Here is a 15,545-nt window from a genome sequence, read left to right as displayed (position 1 = left end):
TATGGCAGTCTGGTTTTTTCTATCTTAGACCACCCATTACCATATATATACCCTGGTACTGGCTACTGATTGTTCATTCCCTTGGATGTGGGTCTGGTTATCATTTTTTTTTCAACATAATCAGTCCTGCATGAACTGAGAGGCTGCCCACAATGCCTGGCAACCAGTCACATGAAATCCAACCCCAGTTCTTGTCACTGGACCTTGTGCAGGTAGCACATGACTTGGTAATGTTTCTCATAATATCCAGTACTGGACTTTTGAAGGCAGCATGGACTGGCTTTGGACATGTCCATAGACTATTCTGATTCACTCATAATCTGTTATTATTGGTCATTCAGCATGCACTGCAGACTTTTGACAACACCGTAATGCCTAGAGATAGCTGACTACCAACTTCATTCATTGTCCATAACTGCCTGCTTTGCCAACTCAGTTGTCTTCACTTCAGTAGGCTGAATCAGTGAAATTCATGTTTTGTTGGTTGACCCAAAATATATGCAGTTTTGCCATGATAGCTCAGTTTCTTGCCTGGCAACCCCACTTTTCTATGTTAAGAACTGGAAGTCACTCATGGGAAATCATTTGTGTTGAAACTGATGTCTTATTTGGTCCCATCTTCTTCAGAGCATCTGCAGGATCCTATTAGTGCATTAAAGTGGTACATGGAGTGTTCTCAGCTAGTCACAAGATGGAGATCTCATTTGTTCATACCACTTTATGAAGGAGAGGACTATTTCTGCTCTGCTACTAGCCCATGACCAAATCAATCTGTTGCATATATTTACTGACATGGTTTGGTCAGTCTCTGCCATCATGGCATTTGAGTGCAACTGTAACTAACAGACCAACGTCATTCAAGTCATGTGATGAAGATCAAAGAGAACATTCAGTTTTGACCTCCATTCTTTTATTACCAACTGCTCAATTTAACCTGGTGAGACCGGTGTCAGCAGTCCAACAGACTACCTTCTCAGGCCATTCACTTGTTTCATAATGGTATAGGGTACTATTGCAAGATTCAATGGAAGCAAACATTTTTCACAAGACTGCGTTAACCTGTATTAACCTACCATGCATCTAACATGAAGCTCAAAGCTGCTACACATCATTGACACTGGTCATCTGATTTATGTCTTTGCTAAAACAAGCCGAAAACCTCAATTCAAGTCTTTATAGCTTGAGAGGGTTGGATTGGCAGGGTAGTGAAATATCCTAACTTATTAAAATTGGGAAACTATTGTTGAAGATACATATCTTGCTTATGAAAAAGGTTATTAAGATCTTGGACAACTTTGTTTACATTGATTTGTTCATTGCATTGTCAAGGCCAGGTGAGCTTATGATGAAGTCTTGCACTGGCCAAATTTTATTTAAATCTCTCTGAGTGTATTTTGGCATTCAAGTACGAATGATGTTGATTAACCATCAATATATGCCCATCATTCTTCAAAAATAGGGACTTTTTATCACAACATAATCCTGACCATAAAATAAGAGACTTCTAGCAAACAAAAAGATAATTCAGTCACTTACTAGATTTTACCTTCTTTCTACCAAGTTCCTGAGGCCAGGACCATTGTCTGATAATCAAGATATGAAATGCCAGAATAACATTGATTGGGTGACTTGTCTTGCCACCACCCCCTCCTATCTAGTCTTCAACAAATTTTCAGGTGATGATTGAATTTCAGTTGACATGGTAATTTGCATTCTAAAAAAAACATGAATTTCAAAGTTGTCAGTATAATGAATTTTTTTCGATTGTTAAATGCTAAGTAGATAACCATTTGGTTATTGTAACCAAAGTAAACCTCACAATTCTAAAGATGCAATAATGATTTATCTATCAAAACAATAGGATCCCCACACAATAGTCACAAGTCTTAATTTATGAAAACAATGGGATCCCCTTTTGCAGTGTCCATGAATATTAATACTGATAAGTAATTGGGGGGGGGTTCTTTCAAAAACCTTAAGAAAATTACCGGTACCCAGAAAATAAAAAACGAATTTAAGAGACTCCACTGTTCAGTTTCAGGCATAGTTTTTAGATATAAAAACCATATTGAGCAATGTCTGTGCATTCCATATTCTTTTCTATGAGGCATGATTTATGATATTTTGTCAGATGTTGTGCTGAAAATATATAGAATGCATGAAAGCCAAGCATCATCAAGCTTTTCCTGTTTTAATTAAATCTCAAAATAGTTTAATAAAATTCCCCTTTTTTCTCAGTTCAGGAGGGTTATTTCCTTCAGAAATTTTAAGTTCTAGAGTAGATCTTTGGGTTTATTGAATAAAAACATTGATTTGAATGATTAAGACCCAAACAGTATTGTATATCCTTCTATTCTAGTGGTGGTAACAAGAGGAAACTTAGCACGGCTATTGCCCTGATTGGGGACCCTCCCTTCATTTTCCTTGATGAACCCACTACTGGAATGGATCCTGGAGCCAGAAGACAGCTTTGGAATGTCTTGTCTCAAGTCAGGGCCAGTGGACGCACTCTTGTATTGACATCTCACAGGTAAAGTGTCACCAGGTTTAAAAATAAACATTAGTCATTAGTAAATCATATTTACTGTGCAGATACCATAAACACACACTTATAAGTTTAGTACTAAATGTAACCAACACAAACCAGCAAATCGGGGTCTGGGTTCTTTGTTTTACTGTTAGTCAAAACAAACTGCATAGACTCAGATGGCAGATCTGGGTCTGTACAGTTTGCTTTTGGACTTGTCTTATAAGCATTTACAATAAAATTAATTTTTTCCTTTTTTTTTTTGCACTGATACAAGGTCGTTGTGTCTGGATCAGATGTATCTTTGATACATGTCTCCAGATCATTTAACGTGAAAGTGTTGTATATACCCTTCCCACATGTAATCATTAACAGCCATATTTTCCTTGTGATCTTATTTGGTGTTTGGAAGTTGAGATAAATTCTTTGACTTTGAAAAATATATTTCAAAACATACATAAGTAGAAGGAACACAGACAGACTTTCAATGTAAAGGCTGTAGGTGGCCAAGGTTCTTGCCTGTAGATGATCACTCACATCTCACCTCAGTTAGCTCGAGTTCAAGTCCCAACATGGTCAATATTTGTACATAACAAAGCTTGCAATTAGCTTCACATTAATCAGTGTTTTTTTTCCTGGGATATTCCAGAGTGTTTCCTCCTAGCTGCCATGTATAGCCTGTCTTGTGCTGATAAATGGAATTAAATCCACACAAAAACAAATCTGTCATTGTCTTTATTTGTAACTTGTGTACTGATTTTGCCCAGGTACTATACCTTTAAAACATTTTTCTGTACATGTTAACTTAAACATCCTCAAGAATCTATATCCAAAGTTATTCCAAATATATCTTCTTGTTCCATGTATGTTTGCAGGGTTTGTTGAAGCTCTGCTGGTCATAGACCAGATAAGTTAATTTTGTCCACATGCACAAGTCTGTTATCACTACTTCTAAATCACTTGGAGGATTGCCATGAAACATTACACACACATTCATGGCTTTAGTTGGTCCTAAAAGAAAATGGTGCAGATTGCAAATCCAACATGGCTACCACTTTGACCATCTTGAAAATCTTATTCGTTCTTTTCCTGAGTGGATAGTCATATCAGCATGGGTTTTTCATTTAAAGACTTCATATGATGTCAGTTTTGTCTTAGATCAGAATGGTGCTGATCTGTCATCAACTATGGCTGCCATGGCAGTCATCTGAGAAATCTTGTTATTTCTACTCCTTCTACTTGGATGGTCACATCAACATGGGATTTTTACCAAAAGACTTCTTATGGTTCATGTTAATCCTAAATAAAAATAGTGCTGGTCCGATATTGAGTATGGCTGCCAAAGTGACCATATTGAAAATCAGAGTAGAAAATTTAATGAGGTATCACCCAAGGCAGCAGAAATATTTCATCTCAAGTTCCTATGTCACAATATATAAATTCACTACCTGGAAATCATGAAGCTTTTGAAGTACAACAACTGAGACTTTTACTAAAAAACTCAGATCATTTGAAATCTTTCTTTCATGCTTTCTAAATCTGAGCAAAACTAATTTATGGAAGTAATGTAGCTAGAGCTAGGAATTCCTTTCATCTGCATAACAGATAATTTTTCCAGATGTTACATTTTTAAAGCAGTGTTCAGAAATGGGATTTCAGTAAAAGCTTGTTATATTTTAGCAGTTTGCAGACTTGAAGAGGTTTTACCACATAAGCTGATTTATAAGGTTGCACACAATATTGACCCTGATTTGACCTCACATAATGTGCCAGCAGATTTATGTTGTTTGTTCTGCCGGATAGATCCAGATCTGCTGGAGATCTATTCTGTGAAGTGTACAGTGTTAAATGTGGTAATATTTAAGGTACTAAATTGTGATGGGAATTAACTTTAGGATTAAAATGTCCCCATCACTACAAATGCCCTCTATGAAAGATGAAATTCCCACCTTATGTTAAATTGTCCAATAGCTTTATTGTTGGATCTCGGAGTTTGCAGTACATTTTGGGTTTTAGTATTATAAACCCATGATGTGGCCATATTTCACCAATATAAGTCTTTAAATGAAGTTTAGATTTGAGCCATTTAATTGGTCAGTTCTTGGACTTAAATTTCAGCCATTCCAATCAGTTGATTCTGTATTTAAGTTCAAAATGAACTTCTGTTAGTGAAATCCTTGCCTAGTTTGTTTTTGAAATACAGCAAGTGAACATTCATAACTATTCCATTACTTCATAATTTATACCGATTTTTTTCCCTCTTAGCATGGAGGAATGTGATGCACTTTGCACTCAGCTAGTCATAATGGTGAATGGGGACTTCAAGTGCTTTGGAAGTCCTCAGCATTTGAAGAACAAGTTTGGCCATGGCTACACACTCTTGTGTCGCATGGGACTGGATAGAGATGGAAATACATCCTCTGTTGGACCTCTATGCGAGTTTATAAAATCCACTTTCCCTTTGAGCCAAATTTTTGATGACAAGCAGGGATATGTTCATTTCCAAATACCAGACCAAAATGCAAAGTTGGCTCAGATTTTTGGCAGAATGGAAGAAGCGAAGGTTCAGTTCAACGTGGCAGACTACTCTGTGCACCAGACTTCATTAGAACAGATTTTCCTAACATTCACTCAAAATCAAGTTCCACCAAAAGAGAAGAAGAAAAAATCTTGTGGTAAATTATGCTGTTGTAAATGAAAATGACCATGGCATGTTGTTGAAACTGACAAGTCACTATTCAAACGTATATATTTGATGTGGATGAAAAATCATTTTGTGCCTATATTAATGAGAAATAAGTTAATGTCAACTACCAAAGAGTTCAAATCAGAATTTGCTTCATAATCTTATATAGATGGATGATAATTATTAATTAAAAATTATGTCAAAGATTAATGTATCTAAGTTAGAATGTTTTCTTCTCAGTATGCTTGTTAACATGCAATTTTTAAGTTCCACATTTCCAGAGTTATTACCTTTTCATGCACAGTTTTAGTGTAGCCCAGATTTAAAATTTGGATTGGCTTTCTTTCATATTAAGACTGGGCTCTCTCTCTCTCTCTATTTATATATATATATATATATATATATATATATATATATATATATATTCAATACAATAACTGTTGAACTGCCTTGGCAGAAACTCAACACAGCAGACACTTTGGTGTTCATCCACACCTTAGATTAACCTCATTGTTAACATTCTTACTTTCATTTTAATATAATTGTTTTTGGCTCATCTTCAGATTTAGAACTTTGTTTCTTATGGTGTATAATTGTATATTGTGGTATATAATTCTTAAACTAAGGAGATTAGGATTTACAAGCATTCCTGGGGTCAGTGGTGGTTTTCTGCTGTAATTTGCATCCAGTTGGCAATTACTACGTTTTTTTGAGTTGTCCAAGACACCACACAGCCTAAAACAATAGCAGTACCACTGATGCTCCAGTTGGAAATGGCTTTATAGAGAGGTGGTGCATATGGGAGCTCAGCCTTGAAAATTTACTTAACCTATTGCGACATCTATGGATAGATGTATCCTGTATTTTTGCTAAACATCTAAATGAAAATTGCTTTTCTTTACATGTTTCATAAGATTGGATTTGCAACATATTGCTATTAATCTTTTTAATTGTGTTGTTCTCTCATTATTTTAAAGTTGGATTATAATTTTTATTTTGCTATTGTTAGCTGTATGAATCACAGTCCAGAAGATATGGGATGGTCTTTTGTCTGGCGTCCATTGTCCCTCTGCATTAGCACAAGTTTGTTCTTGTTACTCTTTAACTACTTGGATGATTGCCATGAAAGTTTCAATTATTCTTCCCAAGGTTTAGTTGATCCTGCTCAAGTATTCAATATGGTCATGACAGTGAACATATAATTTTTTTCATCACTACTACTCCTGAATGTGACTTTTATTGTCTTGGTGGTCCTAAATAGTATGGTGGCCATAATCTTGAAAATCTTGTTATCACTTCTTCTAAATGGAAAGTCATATTTTCATGGGATTTTCACCAGAAGACATGTGGTGTCTGGTCTCTAGATGGTCTTGATGAAAGTTATGCTGAGTTGACATCCATTATGGCTACCATAATGGCCATCTTGAATTTTTATTATTAATACTACTTCTGAATGGATGGCCATTTGGCCCTGATGAAATCGATTCCAATGTAAAATCGAACATGGCTGCCATAATGGAAATTTTTGAAATCGTGTTATCAGTACTCTTGCTGAATGGACGGTCAAATTGACATGGGCTTTTCATCAAAGACTACCTATGGTGCCAGATTTGTCCCAGATGAAAATGGTGAACTGGCAAGCCACAGTGGTCAATTGAAAATCTTTTTATAGCTCGAGAATATTAAAGATGATTTCAACACTCAGCAATTAAAAGAAGAAATGTTCTTGAATTTCTTTAAATTCTTTTTGCACAGTATAGTGTCAGGCCCTTCAATGGACTCTTATCATGACATTCCATATCTTTTTTACATTTTGTAAAATGCATTCATATTTTGTTGCTCTAAATATTTGTAACTACTGTTTCTCTTTGTTTTAAAGAATCTGTGATGAATGGAGAAAATACATTAAGATTTATACTAAACTTTACAAAATTATTGGTATCTAAGAGTGTATATACTACTGACTATGACTGCCATAATTAGCAACATTTTCTATTTCTCAGGTAGAATCCACTAGAATTATGATAAAATCAAACCGGTTATACTTTTACCAATAGGGCATGATTGTGAAGGTGATACAGCTACAAGCTTAATGAAACCAGTACTCAACTAGAATGTGCCTTCCATGTCTATGAATCACACATTAATAATTATTGTGATATGGTCTGCACTTGGGACATTAATTACTAGATTTGGAAAAATTACAGTGGCAGACCTGATGGCTTCATGGATAATTTTGTCTAGCAGTGTTTTCTTTTTCTGTAACCTGTCTACTGAAAAGTCTTGTTATGCTGGGAAACATTTTGTTTACTAGGCTAGGACCTGAAACTTTTTTCTGCGCAGAATTAGTGTTGCTCCGAAAAAAAAGAAAAAAAAAGATATAGTTGTATGACAAGAGAAACAGACATTGTTCCATTTATTAACTTGAAGGACAAAAATTATAGTCATTTCAGTTAAACTTCATTATATTTCTGTACATTTGGCTTAAGTTATTTGGATGGACTAATGGTGTAAAAAAATGGTCTTAGAAGATTCAATAGTATTGATATGGTCACCACTGAAGCAGCAGTGATCAATAAATCTATAACATAGATGTTACCCCTTACATTCAGTGTGTTATTTAATATTTTTGATATGTCAGCATGTTAACATATCACTTTGTGTGAATATGATGGGTCCAAATAAGCCTATGAAATTTCTTGTACAGTATTCACATTACTGATTGGTTATGACAGTGTGAAGTTTCCTTGCCATGTTTTCTGGAACCTGTTTTTAAGTATTACTATCATCATTTTGGTTGCCATCATTACACTCAGTTGCTTTAGGGGTATTGAGGAAAAGATTATGTCTGTCAGAATATAGCCAATTTACCCCACTGGCTTGTTACAAATAAAATTAAGGGTGTCAGTCAGTGAACCCAGGCCAGAGGATGATCCAAACCTGTATTACTGGCACCTCACCCCTATGATAGGCATGGTATCAATGTTAACTTATAAGAGTAAATAAACATTCCTGTTTTGAAACAAATTTCAACATATTGAAATTCTCCCAACTGGCAGAAAGTTATCTAACCACATCAGTCTTCCAAATCAAATAATGCAGTCACAAATATTTTTAAATCTGGAATTACTCAACATCTTTAGTCTTGCTTTAGTACAGTTTCTGCATCCAGTTATCATCCCTTCACATGAATATCCAACAACTGGAATGCTGCATTTTCTGCTGGATACAATACTGAATATTTACTAGTGGAATTTGCACACTTTAGGTGGAAACGTTGTAAACATTCTGATCAAAATCAATGTATATGGCTTGTCTTACCTGATGCAAGTCAGCTGTGTAATATCACACTGGAATTTTCATTAGAGATCTATTGCTGAAAACTGATGTTTGTATCAGATATTCTTTTGATTTGTAATTATAGTTATGCTTTGAATTATAATTTGTAAAACAATATACTTTTAAATGTTACTCTTTATGGAAATCTGCATTGTTAATTTAGCTAGTGCCTGTGACTATTTTTTTATGTGCAACAATTGAAAGGTGCAGCATCTGTGCCAGAATAAACAAAATCTCTTCTCTTAAAAATATTTCCATTCAGATAAAATCTTTGATAAATAGAATTTGAAATGGGCAATGATTTAATATTAAATTTATGATACACATTAAAACATTTCCAGGTTTCTGCTTATCAACGTTTATTATTCAACTTATTTCATAAATTCAGTATTAAATCATGACCAATTTGAGATCCTTTATTTATGAAGTTTCATGTATTTAGTGACCCTCCATAATGCAAAATGTATGTCTACCATTTCTTTGCATAATTTATATTGGGCCTATTTATCTTAAGCACATTGTGCCATTCTTTAGTTATTCTCCACTTGACAGACTCCTGGATTTATATATGTATTATGTAAAATTCTATAATTTATCCAGTCCATGGATATTACACCTTTTTTTGTTTCAAAAAAATTAAAAATCCATTTTCTCTAGATGAGGAATTTATCTCACCAAGCTAATTGAAGGTAAGGTATAATTTTGCAATGGTGATAATGTCAATAAATTAAAAAGCTTTGTATTAATGCATGTATATATTCAGGTACAAGGCAACCCGAGTTCTCAGGACCACTTTGTGTTTATACAAAATGCACATATACTGTGACCAAATTTTTTGTTATTTTCAACTGAAACTAGTCTGTGATATATCATTGTCATATCAGAGCTCTTTATTGCATTATCCAGTTAGAAATCCAAATTATTTTTGGTACAAGGCAACCCGAGTTCTCAGGACCATTTTGTGTTTATACAAAATGCACATATACTGTGACCAAATTTTTTTATATTTTCAATTGAAAATAGTCTATGATTTACTATTGTCATATCAGAGCCCTTAATGCATTATCCAGTTAGAAATCCAAATGATTTTTTTTATGTGCATGCCATAAAACGGAGCCTATTATGTTGTCCATCTGTATATCTCATCAGTATTGTTTTTGTACAGTAAGTTGGATTGACCAACATCTACAGTTACCAAATATTATAAATAAGTTGCACTTGGGGTAAGGAAGAACCCTTTTTTTAAGGGTGAAAGCCTCAAATCAGAGTTCTCTATCATCTACAGTTACAGACTCCATTGATGGCTTATACTTGGGGCATGGAAAACTTGCTGAATTTGGAGTCAAAATTCCAGGCCACTATGACTAATAAAACAAAAATCGTTTCTGCACACAAGTTTTAGTTACCTACATGGATGACCCTTAAAAAATGGTGTGGGTGTATAATGTGATGTTAATTGTAAATGTTTTATAACTGTTCATTGGGCAGTTGCTATTATTTGTTTTATTACTCAAGAGTTTTAGAATTTCATGCTTAATTTGTATGAATCTGCTTGATTGAGATGCTTATCTTTGTTGAAATCTTGAATTATAATTGAGAAAGAATGCATGAGAAGTGAATGTGAAAATGCCTATACAATATGCTCTTTTTATTTTCATCTCTTTTAATCAGGAATCCATATTAGTATTACTATTATTATTATTATTATTTGACTCCTGTTTCAACATGCATTTTGCTGTAATTATTAGATGTACTTATTGTATCATTTTCATCACACCTGTATTCTTAATTGACAACACTCATGACCTACTCTTGAGTATGTATTCATTATTTTTAAAATTTTACCATTCTGACATCTTTCGTGTTTTACTCACAATAGATGTTTGGATGCATACTTTGCATAATTCATGCAAGATTTTCATAAACCTTGATACAGATGACAGCGACTTTGAAAGAACTGAGTTTCTATTATTGTTGTGTTGTTTTTGTGGTTCTTTTTATTTTTATATTAGGTATTTGTTTATTCTGTATAATAATGACTTAGAATGGCATGTGTATTATGTGGTTTTAAGTTTTGGCCTTGATGTTTAAGTACAGTCAGAATTTTGCTAGTGTTAAGAAACTGTTAATTAGTGCTGTTCTGGTTAATTGATTTAGATGAGCATTTGCTATATTCAGTGAAACAACAAAAGAATTGATAGCAACTTTTGATCAGTTTAATTCTAAATTCAGTTCTGGACAATTTTCCACCATTTATGACTTAATGATATATATTTTTTTAAATTTATACTGTAGAATTGTCAAGGTTTAAGGGAAAAATGTGTGCATTCCAGTTGTTCTGTTAGTAACATGTATATTACATATTCTAGCACAGCCACCCCATGCCACATATTTAAACTAGTAAAATTTTTATATTATTGACTTCTCTCATTTGAGCTGTTCTCATTTAGTGTCATCTGATGATGTACTGTACTCCACCAGGAAATACCATAGGAATATAGTTCCCAAGGGCAGTAATAGATTTAGTTTATTGCATAATGTCATGTGAAATAATATAACGTTGACATGCTGCAATATTGCCTGCTGGTACAGTTATAGTTCCTGTTGTCAAGGGAAATTGCATGATGTCCTAAACTAGATCCCTAAAGTCAGCCAATTGGAACTTAGGAATTTATTTTAAAAGTTATGTTTTTTTTATTTTGCATAAAATTACTGTTTCATGTGTTCTTAAATTGATGGATTTGGGAATGTGCCCATTGTTTAAATAGACTGAAGCTTGTTCATTGAGTATTAAATTCATGGATTTTGGAAGGAGCCCTATTGTTTGAGTAGATGGATACTTTTTTATTGGGTCTTAAATTCATGGATTTGGGAATGTGCCCATTGTTTAAATAGACTGAAGCTTGTTCATTGAGTATTAAATTCATGGATTTTGGAAGGAGCCCTATTGTTTGAGTAGATGGATACTTGTTTATTGGGTCTTAAATTCATGGATTTGGGAATGTGCCCATTGTTTAAATAGACAGAAGCTTGTTCATTGAGTATTAAATTCATGGATTTTGGAAGGAGCCCTATTGTTTGAGTAGATGGATACTTGTTTATTGGGTCTTAAATTCATGGATTTGGGAATGTGCCCATTGTTTAAATAGACTGAAGCTTGTTCATTGAGTATTAAATTCATGGATTTTGGAAGGGGCCCTATTGTTTGAGTAGATGGATACTTTTTTATTGGGTCTTAAATTCATGGATTTTGGGAAGGGGTCCTATTGTCTAAATCAACAGAAAGTTGTTTATTGGGTCTTCAAATTCTTGGTATGCTGTGAGCTGTGGAGTCCAGAAATAACATTGACGTCATAGTATTTGAATTTTTCATTTCCGTACAGTCCCTGAGGATAATGTTGAAATTTTCTTTCCATTTGAATCCAAAAAAAAGATTTTCTAACTTGACATTTTGATTTGTACAATAATCAATTAGAAATGCTGGATTAAAACTGTACCAGTCAGAAGTATGAGCTCCCTGTTAAAGTTACAAATGGGAACTAAATTCCTTTTTTGTTGTTGTTGAGGGAATCTATATAGAAACATATTTGCTTGATACCATATTTTCCCTACAGATTTGACACATTGAATTAAAAAAACATTATTAGTGCTGTCCCAAATTGAGACATGAGAGCCATATGGTAATCACCTTTACCAGCTGTCACTGTCATTCCATTTTTCTACTATTCACACTTCATGTCACCAGTTCTGTAACCCTTGTGAATAATTTTATGCCATTTGGTCTGTGATCTAGCTATTTCATGTAGGAGCATCTTTCAGATCCAGTTTTGATGGAGTTATTGCCCTTGTTTCATCAATTATACATTTCCACAAGAGCAGTTACTTGTAACCAGCAAAACTCCAGAACCATGAAATAGCTTCAGATGTGATTTGGTGCATAAATTATCTCAAGATCTAGACATGCCTTACATGGATTTTGCTTCCTCAACTCTCTTTTGGATAGACTTATGGCTCTGGACCATTCATGTTATATCTTCACATGAGATGTTGCTTGTAATCAGCATTACTCAAGAACAAATCAGCATGTTTTAAGGCAGTTTGATATGATCATTTTCCTATGACTTGCATGCACCTTACATGATTTTAGTGTTATGACTTCCTGATTGCTCAAATTCATGACTGGTTTCTGCAAGGTAACTTTACTAAACAATTTTAGACTGCAACCTTCAAAAACTTTGCTGTGTTTATTCTCAAAAAAATTGTGTGCATTTAGTTTCCTATTTTATAGCCATTTAAAAATGCATATATTTCACTACCATACGACCAATAATGTTTATTGGTAGTGAGAAATAACAATTTTTTTACCAGGAATTGGTTTAATTTCTTAAAATGTACCTTGAATCTGAATTATATTTAAACTTGTTGATACATATTGACATGTTTATCAAACTGAATTTGAACCTAAATTTCTTTTATAGTTTTAACATCACTAAATCAGTAATTTTGAGCTGATTATTGCTAATTAAAACTTGCATCTCTTTTGATTGTTTCTACTGTTCCATTAAATATATTTACCAGGTTCAAAGTATGTTGGCATCCAACAATGAATGGTGTTATTTATTGGTATCCAACAATGAATGGTAAAGTCTATTGGCATCCAACAATGAATGGTCAAGTTTTATTAACACATCCACAATTTTCATCACCTATCAAGCGTTCCCGATGGATGGATAGCCACATATGAACTGTTGTCATCTTCAGTGGCAGTTACTTACTTAAAGAAATAAGCTTTGTGAACAAAATAATGCAAGTTTCAGCACTTGCTACTGAAATGTTTCCTTTTGAAATGCAAAATGTGTCTCTTTATAGAAAGTTATGTATCATTAAATATAGAGATGGGTGTGATAAATATTTTTGATGTATGTGAGCAGGATATTTTACTTGGTTCCTTATGTCATTTTATAAGCAGTAGGCAAGTTCTTTCTCACATGTAATTTGAATACACTGTATAAATACTTGCTTATAAGTCAATTCCAACTGCAAACAACATAAACCATGATCTGCCCTCATGTACAGCACATTACTCCAAACAGACTGCATTAACCCATATCTGCTTGTGTGTTGTGCAATGGCAGATCTGGGTCTGTACAGTTGGTCTTGATTTAGAAGCAAATATATATGGTAAGTTTAGTTTTGAACTCAACTGCAAAACATGGAAAGAATAAAGATTTCACTTTTCCACCAACACTTGCCACAGATTTAGTATTGATGTTTTGTGTTTTGAAAGTAAATTATCTGGATTTTAGGAGAATGGCCCACCTACTGATTAGCATAGTTATTTATTTAAAATCTAGTTTTTCTCCTTGGAAAAAAAGTATGTTGGTGATTGACAGTGGACCTTTAAATATCTGGTATACGTTTGTTTGCAAATTGGATGAGAGATGTAGTTAAAAGATGTGAAAGTGTAATTGTTTTATAGCACAACCTTTACTGATGACTGACCAATGCCAGAGTCACTACTTGACTGACCTATGTGTGGGAGAAAAATGTTAGATAAACAAAATGCTGGGAGAATAGATTTGGTGGTAGACCACTGGAATTTCTGTCATGCAATTGTTAATTAGCAGTCTTCGCACTTGGTCGAATGGACAGTTGCACGGTCATTGTTTCAACCTGGACATGTCTTGTCAGATCTGTGTAAAATAGATACTACACCATGCAATAATAAGATTTGATGTGTCAAAGTGGAACCAAAAAAATAATCAAAGAAAGTGCTTTTTATTTATACATTTAGTCTGATAGACATGCAGCCACCAGTCATTAAATGTCTGAATTGTGCCAAAAAAATTCTTTCTTTTAATGAAGAAAATTAATCTAGTGGTCTTTGTTCGATTACTTTGATTGCTATGCTGAACTGTCTTTTTTTCCACCATTCTCCAGCTGACAGATTTCTTTACCCCAGTACAGGCACAGATTGTAAAAGCATTGAAAATGAAGATAGTATGGTGACCCCAGTGCACCAGCAGGTAAATGACATGTTAAAAAAACTGTAAATGACATCTCGTTTTATTATGAGGTTTGCCTAATCACATCATTGGCCCACTTTATCAAATGAAGGGCACATATATGTTCCTTTTTTCCAAATCTTTCTGAAATGCTGCTTAGTTTGCAGGTGAAACAGTGATTTAAGTCAAATCAGTATCATTTATTATAGCTCCTTATTATGATAAGAAAGATATGCCCAGTAAGACACGTTCAGGCTGATGCAATTTCTTTTCTGCATGGTCAGACAAAGGAATAGGTATCAATTTTCCAGCCCAAATGGCATTGTGTTAAGATGTGTTAAAAGTTTTGTTTTGTTGAAAGCATGTTTATGGGAGGACAAAGAGGGGAGGGGATACATTTTGCACAGGTTCATTTGTAAGAGATAGTATTCTGGGGAGTGTTGTTTGTAAAAATCTTTGAAGATTACTAAAATTTCTGTTGATGATCTTAATAAAAATGTGTTCTGCCATATTCTGATCCTTAAGTAAAACTCGCAGACATTTTAGTATTGGCAGGGACTTGAAGGAGGTGATGAGTTTGTGTATCATGTCTTTCATACGATCAGAATGACTTTTTAATCTTTCTTATGTCAATTGTTGGATGCTGTAATATTGATAATCTTTTATAGTTATATTTCTACAAAAGTACAGTTTGTTGCTGTGTCAAGTCCTTTATCATTCTGTTATAAATCTTTGTGATATGTGTTAATAAAATCATATGAATTACTCTTTTATGTTTTATATTTACAATTATTATTTTATCTTTGCTTGAAAAAAACTAAAGTTTCTTCAATTTTACTGCCTCTGAGAATGTGGAAGGGGGTGTTTATTAGTGTTTGGGTTGTTTTCGTGTGACTATACATGAGTGGGTAATGCGTACTTTAGCAGACCATTGCTCAGTTCACTTTTTACATGTATTTATATCTGGAATGTAATACATGCATATTTG

At 33.9% G+C, this 15,545-nt stretch overlaps 1 protein-coding gene and 1 long non-coding RNA gene across 2 annotated transcripts in view; both read left to right on the top strand.

The window, feature by feature from the left end:
• LOC149787903 (phospholipid-transporting ATPase ABCA3-like) overlaps positions 1-5,525 on the top strand; it is a 162,951-nt gene extending 157,426 nt beyond the window's left edge. The window contains exons 20-21 of the mRNA XM_089974151.1: positions 2,360-2,530; positions 4,793-5,525. Coding sequence (XP_089830277.1) covers positions 2,360-2,530; positions 4,793-5,225 — 604 coding nt within the window. The 3' untranslated portion in view covers positions 5,226-5,525. The remainder of the gene's footprint in view (positions 1-2,359; positions 2,531-4,792) is intronic.
• Positions 5,526-5,682: 157 nt separating this feature from the next.
• On the top strand, positions 5,683-15,322 carry LOC149787902 (uncharacterized). The gene is made up of 2 exons (XR_016424118.1): positions 5,683-11,682; positions 11,746-15,322. It is a non-coding gene; the product is annotated as an uncharacterized LOC149787902 (long non-coding RNA).
• Positions 15,323-15,545: the final 223 nt, after the last annotated feature.

Source organism: Sinohyriopsis cumingii, chromosome 11 (genome assembly GCF_028554795.1).
Source record: "Sinohyriopsis cumingii isolate HCF-2022 chromosome 11, ASM2855479v2, whole genome shotgun sequence".
NCBI lineage: Eukaryota > Metazoa > Mollusca > Bivalvia > Unionida > Unionidae > Sinohyriopsis > Sinohyriopsis cumingii.
Note: the sequence above shows the minus strand (reverse complement) of the source record. Positions and strands in the feature narration are given on the sequence as shown.